The sequence below is a fragment of the Urocampus carinirostris genome, chromosome 9 (genome assembly GCF_059441175.1).
Source record: "Urocampus carinirostris isolate Australia breed hairy pipefish chromosome 9, RoL_Ucar_1.0, whole genome shotgun sequence".
Classification (NCBI taxonomy): domain Eukaryota; kingdom Metazoa; phylum Chordata; class Actinopteri; order Syngnathiformes; family Syngnathidae; genus Urocampus; species Urocampus carinirostris.
In genome coordinates this window covers 27,921,459-27,943,334 of record NC_142357.1, presented here as the reverse complement: position 1 = coordinate 27,943,334, position 21,876 = coordinate 27,921,459, and the positions used below count along the sequence as shown (strand labels likewise).

Below are 21,876 nucleotides of genomic sequence, written 5' to 3'. Positions count from 1 at the left end.
AATACAGGTTACTTATACAAGCCTTAAACATACACATATCAACCGTACAAAATATAGTACTGAAGCAACTTACAAACAAATTCAACTAACGAAAGATCGTGCGAAACCTATTTCTGTCACAAGCCAGGAACGGAAACAGCACCCAGTAGCGTTCGTTTACTCAGTTTTATTGATAAGAGGGAGAGAAGGGCTTGCTTCCACGATCCGGTGGTTGACAGACAAGGGTAGCAGGTGGCTGGAGACACGGAAGTGCCTCCAGTATTCCGCAGTAATACTAGTCGTTAGCCGGGACGGGAGAGCAAGGGTGGTATTGAGTTCTGAAGCTATGTCGGCAACATGTGTCAGGCAGGTAGCGGGGCAAAACAGGTCGGATGTCGGGAAGGCAGAAGAGGGCAGAGTCAGGTCCGGAAACAAGTCGGCAACGGGTATCAGGCAGAAGAAAACACGGCAGGAAAAATGTCGGACGGAATGAGCTTGCCTAGCTGGGAGCACAGGGTCGCAACGATCTGACGGCATCCTCTTGAAAGCCGGGGGTTTATAAGGAGTCTCTTAGCCAATCAGCTCTCAGGGCTGTTGGCGCCAATTGGGCAGTCACAGGTGCCCTGAATCGGCAATCATGACAATTTCGTTCACAATTAAGGCAGTGTCTATAAACACAAATACAGTAGGTGTGAAATATTGGTTTATTTGTATAGTGGTTTTCCTCTAGGCTAATTTCCCCCCTATAATCACATTTTCTTCATGCTTTTCATGAATTAAAGTAAAGCCTTAATATTTCAAGTTGTGTGAATCGGCCAAGTGTGTTTTCTGTGTAGTGAGGGACAGCCAACTGCCTCGGCAGGAAAACATGACCACACTTTATGCCGCTACAGGCAGTGGAAGGGATGTTGGAACAAATCCCCAGATGCGGCGCTCAAATTTTGTTCTCTTTCCCCATGAATCCTTCTCACTTTCTGCATGAAAATGCAGCTTTGGCAGAGTGAGCACGTTCCCTTCCAGTCTTTGAACAGCTTGTGCGCCCTGGGCCTGTCCCAGACGCTTCATTTAAATTTTTTTTATATATTTGTTTCTCCCCATCGCCTGCTTCTCTTTACTCTGGCTATGAGCAGGCTGCTGCCTCCCAGCAATCGCCATCGTAGAAATCCTGAGAGGGAAGCGAGCCAGGGAGCCACAGAACAGATAGGAAGCTATATGTGGAGATGCATCCGATTAGCTACGATGTTGTATATAGTATACCACATTTTCCGGAAAATAATGCACACCCAAAACCCAAAATTGGCCTCAAATTGAATCGTGTGCCTTATGAACTGTGACGCCCTATGTGTGGACGAAATTGGAAATGTGTCGTCATGTTTGTGCAGTTATTGGTCAGTCGATAAACTTTAGCGCTGACAACAATTGCATAGCAATGCTAACAGCTCCAATCCCTAACTACCAAGCCGCTAGGGACATGGATGTTTGCTCACAGTTGCACAATTTTGAACACACCAGGAATCAAATCAAGATCGCAGTGGTTTCCATCCACTAGACCAGGGGTAGCTAACCCGGTCCTAAATAGCCGCATGTTTTGCACGTATTGGATGTTTCTCTTCTCCATCTCAGGTGATGCAAATTTTAAGCTTGTCAGCAAGCTGTGCGTGAGCTTTATAGTCATCCAGGCTATTGGAATCACCAGTATTGGAGCAGAGAAACTCGAAAAACATTCAGGACCTTGGCTCTCAAGGACCGGGTTGGCCACCCTCGCACTAGACCCGTAGGGATACAGATGGTACATGAAAAGGTCCTTATCTCATAATCACATTATTTTTAGTCAGGGTACCAGATATGTTAGAGTAGAAAGAATGTTGTTTCACTATTTCTCAGCTCAAACTAAACATTGATTATGTGCGGCCATGCTTTTATTTTATTTTTTAGGACAACTTAGTTACTTCCAACAATGCCCTTCTATTCATTCAGTTTAGAAGGACATTATTACTAAGTTTGCAAATTTGGCTGTATCACAAACTGGTTTAATGTCTGACAATAAAATCATCAAAACTTGATAATTAGAGAACATCTCATGGATTTTCATGCGTCGTCTGAGTCTGTATCCCTAGGGGATGGGATCTGGCGCACCCCACACTGAGATCTGGGTATGATTCCCATTGCATTCAAAGTTATGCAATTGTATGCTATTGTGCAAATACAGAAATTTTTTGTTTTGTTTTTGTAAAACCCTAGCCCTCTGGTAGTTTTAATTCCATTTGCCTGATAGTTCGGTGCCTCTTATAAATGAAAAATATAACACCTAACAGTGCGGAAAATTTGGTAAATATGGCCAGATACCATTCATTTTTAGAAATTATCCTTTGGATGAGTGTCGCGGGATGGCAGATGCTCAAGCATGTGTGCAGTAAAAAAAAAAGAAAAACGTTTGTGACTCAGGAAAAGATGGACGTTAATTTCTCTGCAGTGCAGCATATTGATGGCAAAAGCCCCACTGGCGATACATACAAAGAGGTTGCTAAACAATAAAATTATAATGGCCCTGATAGCTTTCCATCCACTTACCCAGAACCTCAAAAATCATGTGTGAAAACTTTATTTTCCAAAACAAAACTGCCTCATGCGTCATTATGCAAATACTGAATGTCTTTGTTATTTCAATTAAAATGAAAAACTCACTAAAAATGTGTCCAGCCATCCATCCATCCGTCCGTCCGTCAATGCAGTTATTTCATAGTGTCAAGTACCAACAAATAAACATTTGAATATGAATACTACTTGAATTATTCTCCATTAATCGTTCAATCAGATATATTAACATGTTTCCATTTAAATCTATGTACAGTATTTCAATCCATAATTTACTTTGTTTTTTTCTGTTTGTCACTCTTTATTTAGGGACAGCACACCCCCTTCTCACAAACAATTAATTAACAATTAACTAATGAACAATAGGAAACTACAAAATATTTGCACAAAAAACATAGCAGTACAATGCAATAATACATAATACATGTGCCAAAAGGAGGTAGCCCGAAGCTGAAGCTAAATGTATCAAAATATAATTGAAGAAAATGCCGATAAATGATACCTTATAATACAAGTTTGTTCTGTAATGAGTCAGAAAACAGGCAAAACTTGTCATGATTACGCATTACATTCACCTGTGCCCGCTTGTCTGGCGCTAACTGCTACTGGCTACCTGATTGGTTCCTTGTCCTACATAAGCTCAGTCCTTTCACTCCCCTGTTGTCAGTCCGTCAGCGAACCTATGTTTTCACAAGGCAAGTATTTTTGACTCTGACTCCCGTCTGTCCCGTTTTGTCACCTGTTTTCCAGTCGTCCGTTCCTGATTTCCCCGTTTGTCTCCTGCTACGACCCGTTTTTTGACCCCGACCACGTTTTGATCTCCCGTCCCGGATAAAAACCTGTTTTTCCGTCTACTACGCTACGATCTCCCACTCCCGAAGATCCACTTCCGCATTCGGAACACAGTCCGATCCCGTGAGTGTCTTGCTTCTTGCGTCCGGCAAGCACTGGATCGCTGGCGCTGCCTTTCCTCTATTTTTTAATTGATTTGTGAGGAACGTTACGCATCTGGGTCCTACTTATGTTTTGGTCGTGACAAAACTATTGATTGCCACTTTCCAAAGTAAAAGCAAATTGCTGGAGTGAGGCCAATAGCAGCGACCTTCAAAGCAGTTTGTAATTTGAAAAAAATAACTCCCACTTGTGTACTGAACAATATTACAGATTGTTGACCAACACACTGTTTGATTTTAAATCAACACAAAGGTAATTGTTTTTCTATTATGTAAAAAATAAGAAAAATATACCAGAATTGCAGGGCCAAAAGAAGATTGGATTTGGCTGCTTGGAATGATTGATGGGCATGGGCTGCAGTACCCAATTTGGCTGCCAGAGGGTGTCAGAGACCCCATGAGAGCATATTTTGTTGGTATTTATTAGGGATGCCTTGACACAACCTTAGCAAGACACTCGGGGAGGCCTCAAGCACAACTGATTAACACAGTACTATATTATCTCTCCATTTTAAGCACGTACTTTCATATTTAGTTTTGTAGTCTTACTGAAGCTGTAGCTTTTAGTGTTACTGTAGTAGGACTGATTTTTTTCAGTATTCCTGAGGTCGGATATGTTTAGAACTTCTTTAAAAGGATTGTTGTAGGATTTCTGTAGTATTACTTTTTTAAATATTTCCGTGGTAGTATTTTGTATTAAAACACGAAAAAACAAAGGGAACAAAGCTTTCTTTATTGTATTTACTCTGCTGAAAATTTTCTTACAGGGGGCCTGATTAAAAAGCATGCAGGGCCACAGTTTGCCCACCCCTGCAGTAAGTGCTTGTTAAGTGGAGAATTTCACCCAAAGTGGATGTAAAAATAGGAACAAAACACGGGCACTTATTAATGCACCTTGAGTATAAGCAAAACACAGTAATCATGTTTGAAAGAACGAATGTCTCTTGAAATGAGACTCGCGCATACCAAACAAAGTTAAAAGTCATCGAGGGGATTCGGTGACGCACAGAGACGGCAATATTCAAATGAACGTTAACAAGCACAATCTAATTTTTCTAATTGACTTTGAGGCAGAGGCAAGGAAAGCAAGCGCTCCTTTGTACGCCACAATGATGCAAGAGTGCACTTCTACTGCTGGACAAAATGGAGGAGATTTTAGGGTTTCTTGGAGTTTTTTTTTTTTATCTCGCTCACAAAGACGAGGATTAACCAGGCAACGTCATTGGTGGTCCTTCCAAAATAGCTTCACACTTTCAACTTTAAGCCCCGCTGCAGATTCAAAACCCACAATGGAGGCTTATTGCTGAGACACAGTCAGCTGTTAACTATTGGTCAAATATGGAGTTTTGGTCAGTGAAGAAAGAAAAAAAACAGGTCAACAATTAAGTTATTTCTTAAGGGCGCTGTACTGAATTTATAAATGTTTACTCGCTGCAGCCATCTCCTGGCTTGTGTCATCATTGCAGCCTCAGTGAGCTTGTTCATGATGTCAAGCAAGTAAGAGCACTTCGTAGATGCGCTCGAATAAACACTTATTTTTTCATCTTTCTTTGGAATTTGGGTTTGGGTTTAGACTCTCCTCTAAGGAGGCCACTTCTTACTTTCACCATTTTCATACTACGCTAACAAATAGAAAAGAGTAGAAAATAAAGCATAAGGATTAACTCGGTTGGGCATTGTTTACGCATAGTTTATATAGAAAATATTTAACTTTCCACTTTTCTTATCTCAAATGATGCACCCTGCCTTTAACTAACATAATTCAATTAAGAATACAAAATCTTTAATGCCGATATTGGTAATGTAGTGGTTTATATGGGAGTGCAGTTAGTGAGTAATCAATATTTACTTGATTGACGCATTAAAAGCACCCTCTTTAGGTTTTATTAGCAGCATATAATTTTTTTGTGCGTATTGGATGCATCTACAAATTTAGAATAGCGAACATTTATTATATGCGTGACATTTTTGCCTTTAACGGGTGTTGACCTTTTTTTGTAAAGGTAAACTATAACATTGTATTTCACCTATTCAAGTTACTTATGAGTAAAATATTTTAAAAATATGACATAAAAGTATTTTGATATGGTTGATCATAGATCATTTTTATCATTGAATTTTTAACATTATTAATTTTTAATATAAAAATATGATTTAATATAATGAGATGAAATTAGATTGATTAACACATCACCCATGTATTCATTTTTACGGTGTACAGACGCTACCCTACTTCCGAACGAGGGTTGTCCGGAGACAAATGTTCGTAAGTTGAATTTGTTCGTAAGTTGCTTCAGTTCTATATTTTGTATGTCTAAGGTTTATGTAAATGAGTTTAAGGGTAGTATAAGTAACCTGTATTATTTTGTACTAAAAAATAAACTTTTCATAAAATAATATGCTCTATAAAGATAAATAAAGTTAAGTGTAACTTACTTTTGGAAGATGAGCTTCAAGAGGTCCTCCTCCGTGTTAGAGAGTGGACGAAAAAAAGCAATCCAGCCATTTTCTCAACCGCATCAATAAAATGTTTGCGGGCAAAGATACTCTAATAAGAAATAGTACTTTAGTAAAGCAAAAAAAAACAAAAAACAATTATTTTGCAACGTAACACTACCCCAAATAAGCTCAAAAGAAATTTCTGGAGATTCACATTAACACCTGAAAAAGTCATTTTTGAAATATGCTTTTATCCTCAGTTTGCTTTTTTAGAAATACCCCCAACGGCCACAACATTGGTTCCCTGCTGCTGCTGAAAATGATGACAATGGCACAAAACAGTTAACTCAGTTGGAGGGCAAAAATAAGCTTTCATGTTGAGCAAGGAAGCTAAGCGGAATTATATGAAGAAAGAAAAAGTGGACTTATTCATTTAAATGCTGTTCAAAGCAAACTGACAAAATGATGGCGTGTAAACACTTCTCCATAATGCGACTGGACCAATTTCCTTTCCTTGCTTAGCAGAGGCGAAGACAACCATCTATTTGAAAACTCATTTCACTTTTAAATAATTACGGTACCTTTTGCACTATACGTGCACTCGTTATAAGTCTTTTGTTGTGTATTTTCATATATATGTAAGGCGCAACGAACTATAAGGTGCATGGAAGTCGGACTACATTAAGATCTAGAACTACACCTAAGGGGAGTGATATGTTTATAATATTTAGAACTGAAGGTCCAAGGACCCCAAAAAGACCTTTAATCCGCAAACCCGGAAGTGGGTCAAACAGGCAAGTAGTCTGTTTGGCCGTATTCACCTTCTCAAGGTTTCTTCATTTTCCCCATGTTGAGGTTTTTGAGGTTTTCCTTCTCCTCGTGTAGGTTTTAGATCAGGGGATGGTGTAATAATAGTCTGTGGTATGCAATAGTCTGTGGTCTGTGCATCCCTTCTAGACTCTTTGTGATTAAGGGCTATTCAAAAAAACATGACTTGACTTAACTTGATTTATTGTATTTATTTGATTGTAATTGTTGCGCTGATCAGTCAAAAATGTCTCTGACCAAAATAGAAAAACATTGTTAGCAATGGAATTTGGACCCAGGACCCATTAGAACACGAGTATCACAGATTACATTCGAAAAAGGATTATCACACTATTTTTACTCATGATGCCAGTAAGAAATGTTAGAGAATGGAACAGAAATTTTGTTCTGAAACGTTAAAAAAATGCAAGGTCAGATATACCAATGAGGTGTAGTCAAGTTTTTTTATGATAACTTACAACTTTCTGTTTGTTTCCTTCTCTAACGTTTGTTTGTGGCACCATTGATAAAAAAAGTGCGACAATGGGGTAAAATTGAATGCCTTGACTATAAAGCTCACGCACAGCTTGCTTTTTTTCTCTAGTGATCAGATTACAGACTTGTCACCACTGTGACCTGGGTTTGATTCCTGTTGCATACATGTTTTGCAATTTTGATTGCCGCCATTTTCCAACGATGGATCATTGTACGAATATATACCGTATGCGTATAAAATGCACAACTATTACACACGAACATTTACAGTACAGACGCTCCCCTACTTACGAGCATTCGACTTACGCAAAACGGTAGCGACAAACATTTTTTTGGGGATGTCGAAAAAAATCCGGACATTGCTGTAAGTTAGATTTTGTATTGTGTGCACCTTTTTCAGAGTTGAGGACAGTACTGTAGTTTTTCTTTCCGCCCTGTGGTGCTGTGAGAGGTCACCCAGCATCCACCACGAAGAAGAAACCCAGTTTCTACTTCCTGGTTTGTGTGGAATCATAACAACGTGTACTGCATCGCGAGTGCGCTAAGAACTTTAAAGTTTTTATTGTTTAATATCTCATGCATCCATTCAATGTGGTTAGTGTAAAGTGTAAAGAAGAGGCGAAGTGAAATAAGAAAGTTGAAGTGAAATAAGAAAGTTTGATGCGGTTTGGAAAATGGTTGGATTGCTTTTTTTCCAGCCGCTTTCTATTCTTGAAGCTCATCTTTGAAAAGTAAGTGAAACTTAACTCTATTCATCTTTATAGAGCATATTATTTTATGAAATATTTATTTTTTTGTACAAAACAATACAGGTTACTTATACAAGCCTTAAACATACTTATATAAACCTTAAACGTGCAAAATATACCACTGAAACAAATTCCACCTACTAAAGTCGTCCGGAACCCAACTCGTTCGTAGGTAGGTCTGTACACAAATTGGTTTGTCAGCTTGTGCTGTTTTAATTCGATATGCATCTTATATGAAAACATATATGACAAAAGACTATTTTGGGGGGGGGGAAATAATGAAATAATATTGGTTTGGGTTTCCCAGATTTTGATCGTTTTCGTGCGACTTCTGGCACATTTCCGAATTTAAACAGTCGGCCATATTGTATGGGTCCACCAGACGTGGTTTTATGTCGTTACGGGTCTACATTAATTTTGTGGAATGTTCAAATGTAAGAAGAATGTGTAAGGCATAGTTTATTGTGACCTTACTGTTTATTTCTAAGTATTGTTACCTAGTGAGTGGAGGCCAAAGCAAGAACCTCACGTGGACATAAACCCGAGGAAAAATATATTGTGCCGTTTCCTGGTCAAAGCCACAAATGTCCATGAAGTCTGGCCGAAAAGAGTGCACCTTTATCCGGTGAGTAAAAAGCAGATACATGCTCTGAATTAACGCCATGTGGACTTAGATTGCCTACAGTATTTCGGATGTCAATCACAATAATAATGAGGTAAACTAACACCCCTCCAGTATGGCCGGCTCACTTGGGCTGCCCGGAGGTAGATTACGTGATAGGAACTATCAACACGCGTCTCTCCGTGATGATGGTGGACACTCACCTGCTCTAATATCGTGTTGATCCTGTCCACCTCGCAGTCAATCACAAAGCGCTTTTCCTGCCTCCTGTCCATTTCCTCGATGATGCGTTTAAACTCGGACGCATCCGTGGCGATGCTGACGGAGCGGGCCGTCACCTGCCAGTTGTTGGCCACTGCTGCCTCCATGATGGCCTGTAGGATGGAGAAGCCTGCAAAAGGGAGAGAGACAAAGTCCAGGGTTCTTATGGGTGCTTGAAATCCTTAAAAAAAGCTGGATTTCAATGATGTCTTCTCAAAGTTTGAAAAGTGCTGTGAACGCTTGAAAATTGTTACCATGTATCTTTGCAGTCTCAATAAACCATGCATTAGATGAAGAAAAACAATACTTAAGTCTGCTTAAAGAATGATACAGACTTGCAAGGTATTCCCAAACAATTAGGCATAGCATCTGTAGTGTTCCCCCCACTGTTATGCAAATTTGTTGCAAAAAAAATCCACACGGTCAGGGAACTCTAATTTAGTCTCAAAATTGACCAATATGGCTTTTTTCCTGTCATAGAAGAAAGACAACACTTTAAAAATGGCAAATCCTATTAACACAACATGTGAAGCCAGCTGAGAAACTGACAGCAATTGTAGTGAACAGCGAATGCATTCAGCTCGTTTCTGTTTAGAGGTACGCAAATGGGGGGTTTTCGTTTGTCCCCGGGGTTGAGTTGCGGTTGGTATAATCTTGTCAGGTTAGCTCCCCATTGGCGTCGGGGCTGCCAAGGGCTTTCATGTTTTGTTTGCTCTCTGTGTGCGGTCAATGGCCGCCCACTATGTGTTGTTTAGTTGGCTAGTCTGGCGTTAGAGGCAATTTGGTAGTGTCCCTTGGTTTATTGTTGGCTGGCTTTGTGTTTATTGCTGTACCCGTTGCCGCTGTCCGTTATTGGTCAGCTGTTAGTCGGGCTGCTGATTGTGTGTTTTTGTGCTTTTCATTGATTGGTCCTGGTTAGCCTGTTAGCTTTTTCTGTGTTATTTTTGCCATTTAACCTTTTTTAGACCACTCCCTTTATGTTGTACCATTACTCTATCAACCTGCAACACGCTTCAGCAGTCCCCACAAAACCCCCAAAAGCTTTGCGTAAAACACCCATAACCGCTTCGATTGATTAAAGCGTAAAACAATATGTCGGATGCCTTTCTAGGGTGCCTGTGTTCCTCCGATGACATCACAGTTTAGGATGACAAAGACAAAACATGCTATCTTCAAAATGCATTACCCCAGAATATAATTGGAATACAGAGGCTCCTCGCTACTTCACACTTCAGTTTTCGCTGGTTCACTGCTTAGGGATTTCAAATTGAATTGAATCGTCTTAATTGTCATTGATATCAACGTATTGATCACACATTCTGTTCTGAGAAGAAAGCAGACGGCAAATGCCATATCCAGGGCAGGTAAGGGAGGCCTTTGTGTCATAGGTGGGTGTGACTGTCTGCATGTGCGACTGTGAAAGTCTGGTATTTGCCGTCAGTCAAACAACAAAGCGGGTGCACAAGTCACAGTCTCTACTATAAACTAACTGGGAAGCATAGCCACTGCAAGCTTTTAGCAGCTCATTACATTAAAAACAAAATTATCAATTAAATCAGACTTCTAGAAAGTCATAAGAGTGTAAAGAAATACTGATGATCAGAGGGTGATATGTGGATTTTTATTGGGTCCGGGAAGCAACTGGGGCTGCGTTGAGAGAGAAAGCAAAAGCGCGAGGCTGCAACGGCTAAGCTAACAACTTACTTAAGCCACCTCTGCCAAACTTTGATCCCCCCAACGCCATATCCATTACCCGTGAAATGGATAACTTGGAGCTAAACTTTGTGGGAAACCACTAGATTTGGGACGGTTGTATTTTAATCATTGTGGAGGCCTGGCTGAAGTCAAGGATAGCCTATGTTAGTATCCAGCTAGCCCGCCGCTCTCTAAATTGCTGTCTTACTCTGAAAAGTAAAGCCCTCCAATATCTTTGTGGTTTTGTATAATGAAAATAAAGAGCATTCATTCATCTGCAATCCCGTGTTCTGTTTTTTCATTTGTATATCTATAATTGTCTTTTGTTACAGCCGCATACTCTCAGTCGGTCATCTAGAGGTTAGTTGGAGCCTCGGGGCTTTAATGAAGGGGCGACACTACTTCGCTGATTTTCACTTCTTGCGCAGGGTGCTGGTCCACAATAACTACGCTAACCGAGGGTTTTACTGTACATCGATGAAATATACATATAGAGATTTAATGCAAAATCCATGTACTATTTTCTCACACTTACATGTTTATGAATATTAGGGATTACCTTTCAAGTGTACTTAAATTTGCCATGAAAAAGGTCTATGAACCCTGACAGTGGTGACCCCAAGGTTTAGTCAGAGAAAAGGGCTGACACGCCGCAAGAGTTAGCCAGGATTGAGTGGCTGCTAATTTATTCTACAGAGGTTTCCGCTGGAATCAAATGTCAAAGGCTATCTCATTACAATCTAAAATAGCATTCAAGTCCCCCTAGAATATGGTATAGAGCGACGGCGGGCACACACATCGTGCGTGCGCTCTGATTCACATTTACATATTGAGAAGGCAATATAATGAAGTGAAAAGCTTGGAATCATATCTCCATATTATTAAAAGATCAGCGGGTGATGTTATTGCGCTTGGCAATCAATTGAATTACGGCATTTAGCTCGGCGATATGCTAACGGTGACGCGTCCTGCTTAGTGTCTCCACGGAGGAACGTTCCGACTCGTATCGAGACAATGGAAGATCATATGTGGGGAAACAGTGTGAAATATTTAAATTCAACTGATTATTATGACACTTGGGTCAAATAACTGCGCAGTTAGTTGGATTAAAATTCCACTGACAGATCAGATATCAAAGACCCAACAACTTGGCAGTCTGCAATGTAGGATAATGATGAAGATAAAGGCACTGAGCTGGTTTCTTTCTAAGGCGGAAGCAATGGTACTCTACCTAAAAATGGGTTATGTAAATGATGCACCATTTGCATCATATGTGAGAAAAGTACATTAAAAAAAAGCGTATGTAGTCATTTCTTGCACTTATACTGTGTTTGTTTATACCACAAGTAACAGGGAAAACGTATACTAAGATGATCAATATAACTACCACATTGTGAATGACTAAACAACTTTGTGATCTAAAACTGGACTAGTTTTAGATTGTCCCTGGGGCTAATTGTATTTTGTTCCAGTAGTGTCTGGCCTGTGTTTAGGACATATTTTCGCTAACACAACCACTATCTGCTTGAACGAATAGCTACACAGGCTACGTGCCTGCTCGATCCGTTTCCAGCTTCACTCTTAGGACCATCAGTTTTAAATATTATTAATATATCGCTATCCTCGGGTATTGTTCCTGTAGCCTTCAAGTCTGCCGTCATTAAACCCACGCTTAAGCGACCTAACCTTGACCCAGAAAGCCTAGGTAATTATAGGCCAGTGTCAAATCTGCCATTTTTTGCTAAATTAATTGAAAAGGTCGTTGCACAGCAGCTCCGATTTGCCGCATTCTTTAAGATCAGGTAATTGTGTAATTTTGTAATTGTAAACCCGTGCAATCCTTTGAGACATTTTTGTGATTAAGGGCTATATAAATAAATGTGACTTGACCTGACTTGACTACACCTTAGCTGCTAGCATCATTTTAGCTGATTTTTTTAGTAACTAATGCTTTCTGCACACAAACTACCAATCTGAGCATTTTGAACGTGGTCAATGTTAATGCTAACGTTAATATACTTGGATAATCGTTGGGTTGGATTGGATTTATCGTTGCGAGCGACTCTAATCGGACATGCTTAAGGACTGTACTTCCCAAATGCATTCAATACGTGGACTGAGCAATTAGGGAAAAAAACACTGGATCGTGTGTACAGTAAGATCAAACATCTAGTTGGATCCGGCCATCTCTGTCTGTCCCTCACCCCCTGTAACGATGACAATAAAGGTATATTATATTCTGTTCTATTCTATAAGTACCAAAAGTTTCCATTTTTACACAAATTTTGCTCTATTTGAATAAAATCTGGTTCACAAATTAGATACGTTCAGGTAATAGTAATCCATCTCGTAACTAATGAGTCCGTCACAGAGAAACTACTAATGCTATCATTGAGTACGCAGGCAAAGCTAATGCTAGCTTCTTTGCATTAGTGGCAAATGTTTCAATTATTATACAAAATTGCTCTTTTTCATTCATTTATTAATTCATTTCAGGCAGTTACACTCCTTGTGAACACACGTAAATATGTGGTCAATTATAACAGAATGCCTGAAAATATATTAAATACCCCACAAAACCCAAAGCAAGTTTCCTGCAACCCCCATTAGACTGACATGAGTGAAACACGCTGTACAGTTAAAAATCAAATCAAAGACAAGAAATAATGTTTTGTAACAAAGAAAATATTCATAACTTTGTTACTACAGGTAAACCCGTAGCTCAAGTTTAACCTGGTTCAGAAAGTCGATGGATTTGCAAAAAAATCACATTTTTTTTGTCATACATTAAAGTGAAGGGTAAAAAACGTGTTGATTAGTCGCCAAACATTTGGGGCAACAATTGTAATAAAATCAATATAGTGATTTTATTAAAAAAACAAATTGAGAATGGATAGTTTTGCAAAATTTCCCACCTCAAGTTTATACAAACAAATTAATTTAAAATCCATAGGTCTCTAAATTGTTCCACACCTTATGGGAAATAAAGGTATTGCATCCCATTATGTGATGGGAAACTTTCATAAATATTTAAACATTTTTTACATTATCATGCGTTCGTATAAAAAAACTGTCACAAGCAATTTTTTGAACACCCACTGAAAGAAGATGTACATTTCCGCGACTGTCATTTCCTGACTTTGTTCGACGCCATCAAATAAACTACTTTTGTTTAATTCCCTTGGGATTTGGGTTGTGGTTTGGACTGTATTTGTAGGAGGCCTCATATTACTTCACCATTTTCATGTTACATTAACAAACAGAAAAATAAAACATGCAGGGATGAGCATGAAGTCAACCCAACCCCTCATTCCACCTACCTGATGCATTTTACCCAATGTGTTCAGCCCCAAACAGCTTTGCTAACACATACCTGACTCATTCACTGACATATCGTGTATATATACGTTTTTATAAGTATTGTTATACCAAACGCAACTCAACCCGGGAAAAAACAAACAAAAACCCACAGTTGCCTACCTAAACAGAAACGAGCTATATACAATCGCTGTTCACTACAATCGCTGTCAGTTTCTGAGCTGGCTTCACGTGTCGTGTTAATAGGATTTGCCATTTTTAAAGTGTTGTCTTTCTTATATGACAGGAAACAAGCCATAACATTTTCTTTGGCGCAGCTCTTCCATTAGTATTCAGCCTCTGGGAATTATACCAGTATGGTATATCACCACTAGATGGCAGAAGTGGTTCTGATCAGATCTTTGTCACACTTAATGCCTAGTTTCATTCCTGTAACCACCGTAATGCACCGTATGGCAGTGTGTAGGTCCCCTAATGCTGAGTACGCGGTTATAAAAGCGAAGATATAAGTACAGACTAAACTTTATTCTTTACAAGAAAGATAACAAATGATATTCATTATTGTCAGGACAGAGAGGGATGACGTTTAGTGCACCTCCGCGATTGCCATGAAAACCCAAATCAGGTGATCACGAAGCATACCTATTATTTATAATGAAAGATGAAGGTTCAAGCTTTCTTTTGATGTGTCCTATGCCTAGATAGCTACAGAGCTTAAGTTTCTGTAGGCCCTCAAAATGAGTCAAAATGGCAAAAATTGGCTAGCACAAGCAACTTCCCTTTCGAGAGTAACGTCTCAAATACCAATTGCTGGTAAATTGCAATTATACAACAGAAAAAGCAACATTTGAACAGACAAAATGGCATTATATTTAAGGCCACCATAGAGGACCAGCTTTAAATAGAAAATGGAGGATTGCCATCTATAACTGTCATTAAAAAGCAGTGATTGGCAAATCGCATTCCGAAGCAGTGGTCAGAGTTGATATTTTTCTCCTCCATTGAGATATTTTTCCACCAAAGCCCTTATCTCAGTAACCAGGCAGCCGACAAACAACCTCAGAGACCGCAGCAATAACAAAACTAAAACTTTCTTCTTTTCTTCGCCCCCTTTGCACCCTTCTTCTTTTGCAGTCCTTTTGAATGACCAAGTAACCTTTTCCAAAGCAAGCAGCGTTGGTAAGCACTGAGAGACAGTTGCACAGTATGTGTGCGCCCTTCTGATGTGCCTCCTGCACTGCAGCAAATAGTCACATCCTCAGCACATGACCTTTTGCTGAGTATCGCTAAGACCAAATCCGAGTGTGTCACGCATCCCGAAGAGCAAGGGAGCTTCCTCTGGAGACGTTCACCTGTCAGGACGCAAGGTTATCAGGAAAACCGTAGTCAGTTTGTGTGTACACGCAGACATTTTGCGTGGGTGGTTGTGGTTTTTTTTGTGTTAAAGCCCCAGTGTGTATTATCAGACCACTAGATGGTATTGTATTGAAGAAACCAGTACCAAGGAGCACAGTGGAGCAGCAAGATGCCAGACAAACATGGCGGCAACCTCTAAGTAGGAATTCCATTACATAAAAGAAAAACAATTTTTTGAATTAAATGAAAAATGACATTGGTATGATAGTTTATGTGTTTGTGTCTAGTATTCAAATCCATGTTTTTATTTTTTTACTGAATGAAAGTTTTTATTGTACCACTAGGAGGCACTAAATATGACACACTGTCCCTTATCATATCAAGTTCTCAGTCGAGGCAACTGTTGCTCGGTATTGTGGTGAGCTTTTCACAAAGTTTTGTTTGTTTTGGTTTTACTCTTGATAGGTTTATTCAGTTTTTATTATGGAACAAATGCAAATGGGATTTTATTGAAGACCAGTTCCTAATTTTGACCATTACTGTAGAGTGTGGTTTGCTATATTGACAATTACATTCAGGGTTCGTACATGTGCTTGAAATGCTTGAAACTGCTTGAATTTCATGGTGTTTTCAAAGTGGCGGCACAGCAGCTGGGTGGTTAGTGGGTCCACGGCACAGTTCTGAGTTCATTGTTTCAAAACCAACTACCAGCTTTCCTGTGCGGAGTTTGCATGATATCCCCGTGCCTCCGTGGGTTTCCTCTGGGCACTCCGGTTTCCTCCCACATTCCAAAAACATGCATGTCAGGTTAATTTGCCGGTCCAAATTGTCCCTAGGTGTGAATGAGCGAGCGAGTTTTCTGTCTCTGTGTACTCTGCGACTGGCTGGCAACCAGTTCAGGGTGTCTCCTGCCCACTGCCTGAAAACAGCTGGGATGGGCTCTAGCACACCCGTGACCCTATTGAGGAAAAGCGGTGCATGGGTGGATGGATGGATGTTTAAGGTTCAAAAAGTGCTTGAATTTGGATGAAGTGTTTGTAAATGCTTGACATTGTTGCAATGTTTCTCAACAAGTCTGCTTGAAAATGACACAGACTCTGCCGTCTTGTGGCTTCACTTTGCCATTGCATTTATTTTTCCCTTGTGATTAACTGCAGCTGCCAATAATGTGTACGGCATTGTCATATGAATTGCCGAATTTAAATTCATAAATAAATAATCATAACAAAGTTTTGAATAAGCAAATGTATGCATAATTTTAAATTGTATATATATATACTGGACTTTCTCAGAAAATTAGAATATTGTGATAAAGTTCTTTATTTTCTGTAATGCAATTAAAAAAACAAAAATGTCATACATTCTGGATTCATTACACATCAACTGAACTATTTCAAGCCTTTTATTATTTTAATATTGCTGAATTTGGCTTACAGCTTAAGAAAACTCAAAAATCCTATCTCAAAATATTTGAATATCATGAAAAAGTATACAAGTAGGCTATTCAACTAATCACCTGAATCATCTAATTAACTCGAAACACCTTGCGAGGTTTCCTGAGCCTTAAAAACACTCAGCTTGGTTCAGTAAACTAAATCACAAGTATGGGGAAGACTGCTGATCTGACTGCTGTCCAGAGGACCATCATTGATACCCTCCATCAGGAGGGTAAGACACAAACATAAATTTCTCAAAGAGCAGGCTGTTCACAGAGTGCAGTTTCAAAGCATATCCACAAAAAGTCTGTTGGAAGGGAAAAATGTGGCCGGAAACGCTGCACAACCAAGAGAGATGACCGCAGCCTTAACAAAATTGTGAAAAAGCCGCTTCCAGAATTTGGGAGAGCTTCAAAGACAGTGGGCTGAAGCTGGAGTCCAGGTATCAAAGGCCACAGTTCACAGACGTGTCCGGGAAATGGGCTACAATAGCCGTATTCCCATGGTCAAGCCACTTCTGAACTCAAGACAACGGAAGAAGCGTCTGACTTGGGCTGTGGAGAAGAAGCACTGGACAGTTGCAGAGTGGTCCAAAGTCCTCTTTTCAGACGAAAGCAAGTTTTGCATTTCATTTGGAAGTCAAGGCGCCAGAGTCTGGAGAAAGGCTGGAGAGGAGCAAAATCCAAGTTGCTTGAAATCCAGTGTGAAGTTCCCACAGTCAGCAATGGTTTGGGGAGCCATGTCAGCTGCTGGTGTTGGTCCACTGTGTTTCATCAAGTCCAGAGTAAATGCAACTGTGTACCAAGAGATTTTAGAGCACTACATGCTTCCATCTGCTGAAAAGCTCTATGGAGATGAGGATTTCATTTTCCAGCATGATCTGGCACCTGCCCACAGTGCCAAAACCACCAGTAACTGGTGCACTGACCATGGCATTACTGTCCTTGATTGGCCTGCTAATTCCCCTGACCTGAACCCCATCGAGAATTTGTGGGGTATAGTTAAGAAGAAGATGAAAGACACCAGACCTACAAATGCAAATGAGCTGAAGGCCGCTATCGAAGCATCCTGGGCATCAATAACACCTCAACAATGCCACAGGCTGATTGCCTCCATGCCACGCCGGATTGATGCAGTAATCCGTGCAAAAGGATTCCCAACCAAGTACTGAGTGCATCAATGGACATTTTCAAATGTTTGATTTAGTTTTGCTGTTATAAAATTATTTTTTTACTTGGTCTGAGGAAGTATTCTAATATTTTGAGATAGGATTTTTGAGTTTTTTTCAGCTGTAAGCCAAAATCAGCAATATTCAAATAATAAAAGGCTTGAAATAGTTCAGTTGATGTGTAATGAATCCAGAATGTATGACATTTTTGTTTTTTTAATTACATTACAGAAAATAAAGAACTTTATCACAATATTCTAATTTTCTGAGACAGTCCAGTATATATATATATATATATATATATATATATATATATATTACAAAATATCTTAAATCATTTAAAATATGTTATTATTGAAATAGGAAATATTTTACTCAAAATGAGCAAACCCGTAATTTTCTTTTACATTACAGTAAGTATTTTTACACTAAGCTTAATGCTCCATAACACAAAAAGCCCAGTTAAAAAGACTTTTTTTTTTTTTTTAATAATGAACTTACTAAATTCATGATTGTATAGATACATGAACATATAATTAAATGTACTATTTAAAAAATTAATTCAACCCTCATGTTGTCTTCATTCTAAGGACCGTCTTTGTACTTTTTCTAATGGAAATGGGAATTTGAATACAAATAATGTTTCAGTACTTTCCACTGTTGGGACCAGTCTAGAAGAGACATTATTTGTTTGTTACTTTGTTCCTGGTTTTGTTATTGATTACAGTACCACCCTTTTGAGCACCTCTTCCTCAGTTTTTGCGTTCCTTCACTTGGGTCCATCCTCAAAATCAAACAGCAGGGGTAATGAGGCTTTTTGATACCAAGTGCTGGTAAATTGCAGTTTTACAACTGAAAAGACAACATTTTAAAGGGAAAAAATTGACAGTCGAGCGAAATAGTCTGAAGATTTATTGAAGTGCCTCTCATGCAATTGCGCTTCATCCCATCTGTGGTACCTACAGTCAAAGTTGCAAAGTGACAATTTGAATAACACAGATGCATTATTCATTTTCCTGAACCTCGGCAACTCTGAGCCAGCTGGATTGCATGGCAGGCTTCCCAGCAATAAAAGCTTCTCATATTAAGAGATGGCATGCAGTTTAACTGGGTTCAAATGCTCTCTGGTGGCCTAAGAACCATTGAGTGGAGGGCCGGTGGAGGCAAAAAGATCAATGAACCATTTACTTATGAATAATCATAGTTTATGACTTGGTAATTGCAAATAAAGTGCGCGTGAAAAGCATCAGAGTGAGAAATACTGGGAGCAGGGGTCGGGAACCCTTTTGACCCAAAAAACTCAGAATGACAAAAATGTTGATTTTTTGGGGTGAGAGAGCCATACCATGTATTTTCAGCAAAACCACAAAACCCACTCCACACAAAATCAAAATTTAAGAAAGGTATGATTTAAAAATAATACCAGAGCCTGTGTAAACTAACATACCACGTTAAACATGTCTCCAGCCTTTAATTACTTAAGATCGTTGAGGCTCATTTTGACCTTCCTTTTGTCATCAATAATGGTTTTAAAACAAGGTGCGGACAGAGATCTTTTTCAAAAAATGTCACAAAATACTACAAATGGAGATACTGAAGTGATAGCCATCGGTGCAGACGGCGCTCGGCATAGTGGGTTTGTGATAGAGGTAACATATTGGGCCAGGGCCCGAGCCCAGCCCGAATTTGTCAAATACAGCCCAAAATCATCCTCCCCCCTCACAAATAATGAACTGTGCGGCTCGGAGGTTGGGGTGTTTTTATTGAAGGCCAAATTGACAAAAAAAAAAAGTAAAAATTCTGGTCTTCTGGCTGGATTACTTAGACCTGATCTTACCTCTAGTGTGCGTGTATAAGTAGCTATGACCAACCTCTACCGCTCACCCAATCAAATTGCTCTGTGTGCTTGGCTGGCGTTTCTGGCTGTTTACAGTTTGTCCGTAGGTTTTCATCATAAAGTGTCTCAACAGTGAACCCCAATTGTTTAATGAGCTTCCATATAAAGGATTCCTTAGCGACGTACAGCCAAAATGGGGTCTGTTGGTGAGTCACCTTGACTGTAAACTGTAGTGAGGTATATGCTCTTTATAAATTGGACCGATCCATTTCATACTCTTTGCGCTACGTCAGCAAGGCGCACAATACTTGACTCCGCGTTCATCTGATTTGGAACGTTAAATATGAGATTTGCATATCTTTGAGCCGTATGTACTTATGAAAAGTGCCGTAGACAGTATGGCTTGCGAGCCATTTGTTTCCGGTGTAGAGTGTAGGGCAGTATTTTATGACTATTTAGTAGTCGATTTATTACCCAATAATGAAATGATTAAATGAAATGATCTTTTTTTCCCCTTAAATTTAGCATGACATTTATTAAATTATCATGGGTTCAAATCCAGCTACTGGACTTCCTGTGCGGAGTTTGTATGTTCTCCCCGTGCTTGCGTGGGTTTCCTCCGGGCACTCTGGTTTCCTCCCACATTCCAAAAACATGCATTTCAGGTGAATTGGCCGGTCCAGATTGTCCCTAGGTGTGAATGAGCGAGTGAGTTGTCTGTACCTGCGTGCCCTGCGACTGGCTGGCAACCAGTTCAGGGTGTCCCCTGCCCACTGCCCAGATATAGCTGTGATGGGCTCCAGCACCCCCGTGACCCTACTGAGGATAAGCGGTACAAATAATGGATGGATGGATGGATTTATTAATTTATCTGGAAAATGGAAATAAACACAATAAAAATAAGTACTAAGAAAAATGTTATAAGAATTTAGTGAAGTAAAAGTGGTTTTGACAACTGACGTTTGTCGTTTTTAATCTTTTAACAATTGACATGTCTTCTTCGCACTCCGTGCTTTTAATCTTAAACAAGTATGTCAAGCAGTCAGGCAAAACACTCAAGCACTCATCTATAGCAAAATATAAGCGCAACAATGTATGTCATAAAAAACATATTGCCTTGAATGTTACCTGTATGTTACTGAGGCGAGTCAGACTCCGTTTATTCACCTTTCTGACGTGCTCTTTAAATGTTCCTCTATCACCAACATACTGCCACGATACAAAAGGTATGCCTTGAAAACTTTCCAAGTGGTCTTTTTATTTCCCCTATGCAGGCTAAAATTCTCCCAGATTTTAGAGGTTTTGTACACATACTAGAGTCCACGCCGTCATTCCTGTATGTTAACGCTCGAGACGGAGATTACAATCATGCAAGATGGATCACTCTGTTTGAAAAACGTGTCTGGCGACAAGAGTAGACAGTCAAATTTATTGTCGACTATTTCTAATATCGATATTTATCGACAACGTCGACTAATTGTTGCAGCTTGAGTCCATCCTATCAAATCTTGCACAAAAAAATAAAACCCAGGAATTATGAAAATTTCCGTGAGTGCGGTAGTCTTATCAATAAGATTGCAATCAAACTTACCTTTTGTTTTCAAAGTGCTGATAATTTTTTCCCTCTCTCCCTGCCAGTGACGAGCCACAAACCCCAAGCATGTGAACGATTGTATTCATTGAAGATTCAAGGAAGATTCCATGCTTGCCTGCTTTTACATTTGTATGGAAATTAGCAGATGAGATCTGGTTGGAAGTAAATAGTCTGTCAAGAAATTGATTACTTTTAGTCCAGGATCTATAAAAGGCAGCTTTAAAGTTGTTCTGCCTTAAGCTGACTTCTCCTAAAAACTTTTAAATGTAAAATGAACCAAACCCCAAGGGTGTCACATGACCCGACCACCACAAAGTCTCAAATCAAGAATACAGTAAATATTGACTTAATTATCTTTAATTGCTTAAGGGACACACAAGAGTAGGGCTAACTGACCTTTTGAAGCTGAGAGCGATTTTTTTGTTACTAATTAGTGGACTAGGCTACTGGTTTGAGATGCATTCCTGAAATAACACTTATCTTATTACGATGTTATTATTATGTTAGCAATAACGTGAAACTGGGAGATTAAAAAATAGGCACAGTTAACCATGAAAAAAAACCCTTAAAAA

General features: G+C 39.4%; 1 protein-coding gene across 3 annotated transcripts in view; it reads right to left on the bottom strand.

Moving 5' to 3' along the window:
- LOC148359969 (glutamate receptor 3) overlaps positions 1–21,876 on the bottom strand; it is a 205,040-nt gene that overhangs the window by 76,718 nt on the left and 106,446 nt on the right. For all 3 annotated transcript variants that reach the window (XR_015851267.1, XM_088343424.1, XM_088343426.1), the window contains exon 4: positions 8,843–9,030. Coding sequence is in view for 2 of the 3 variants with exons in the window: in XM_088343424.1 (XP_088199550.1) it covers positions 8,843–9,030 (188 nt within the window). In the remaining variant the exon portion in view is untranslated. The remainder of the gene's footprint in view (positions 1–8,842; positions 9,031–21,876) is intronic.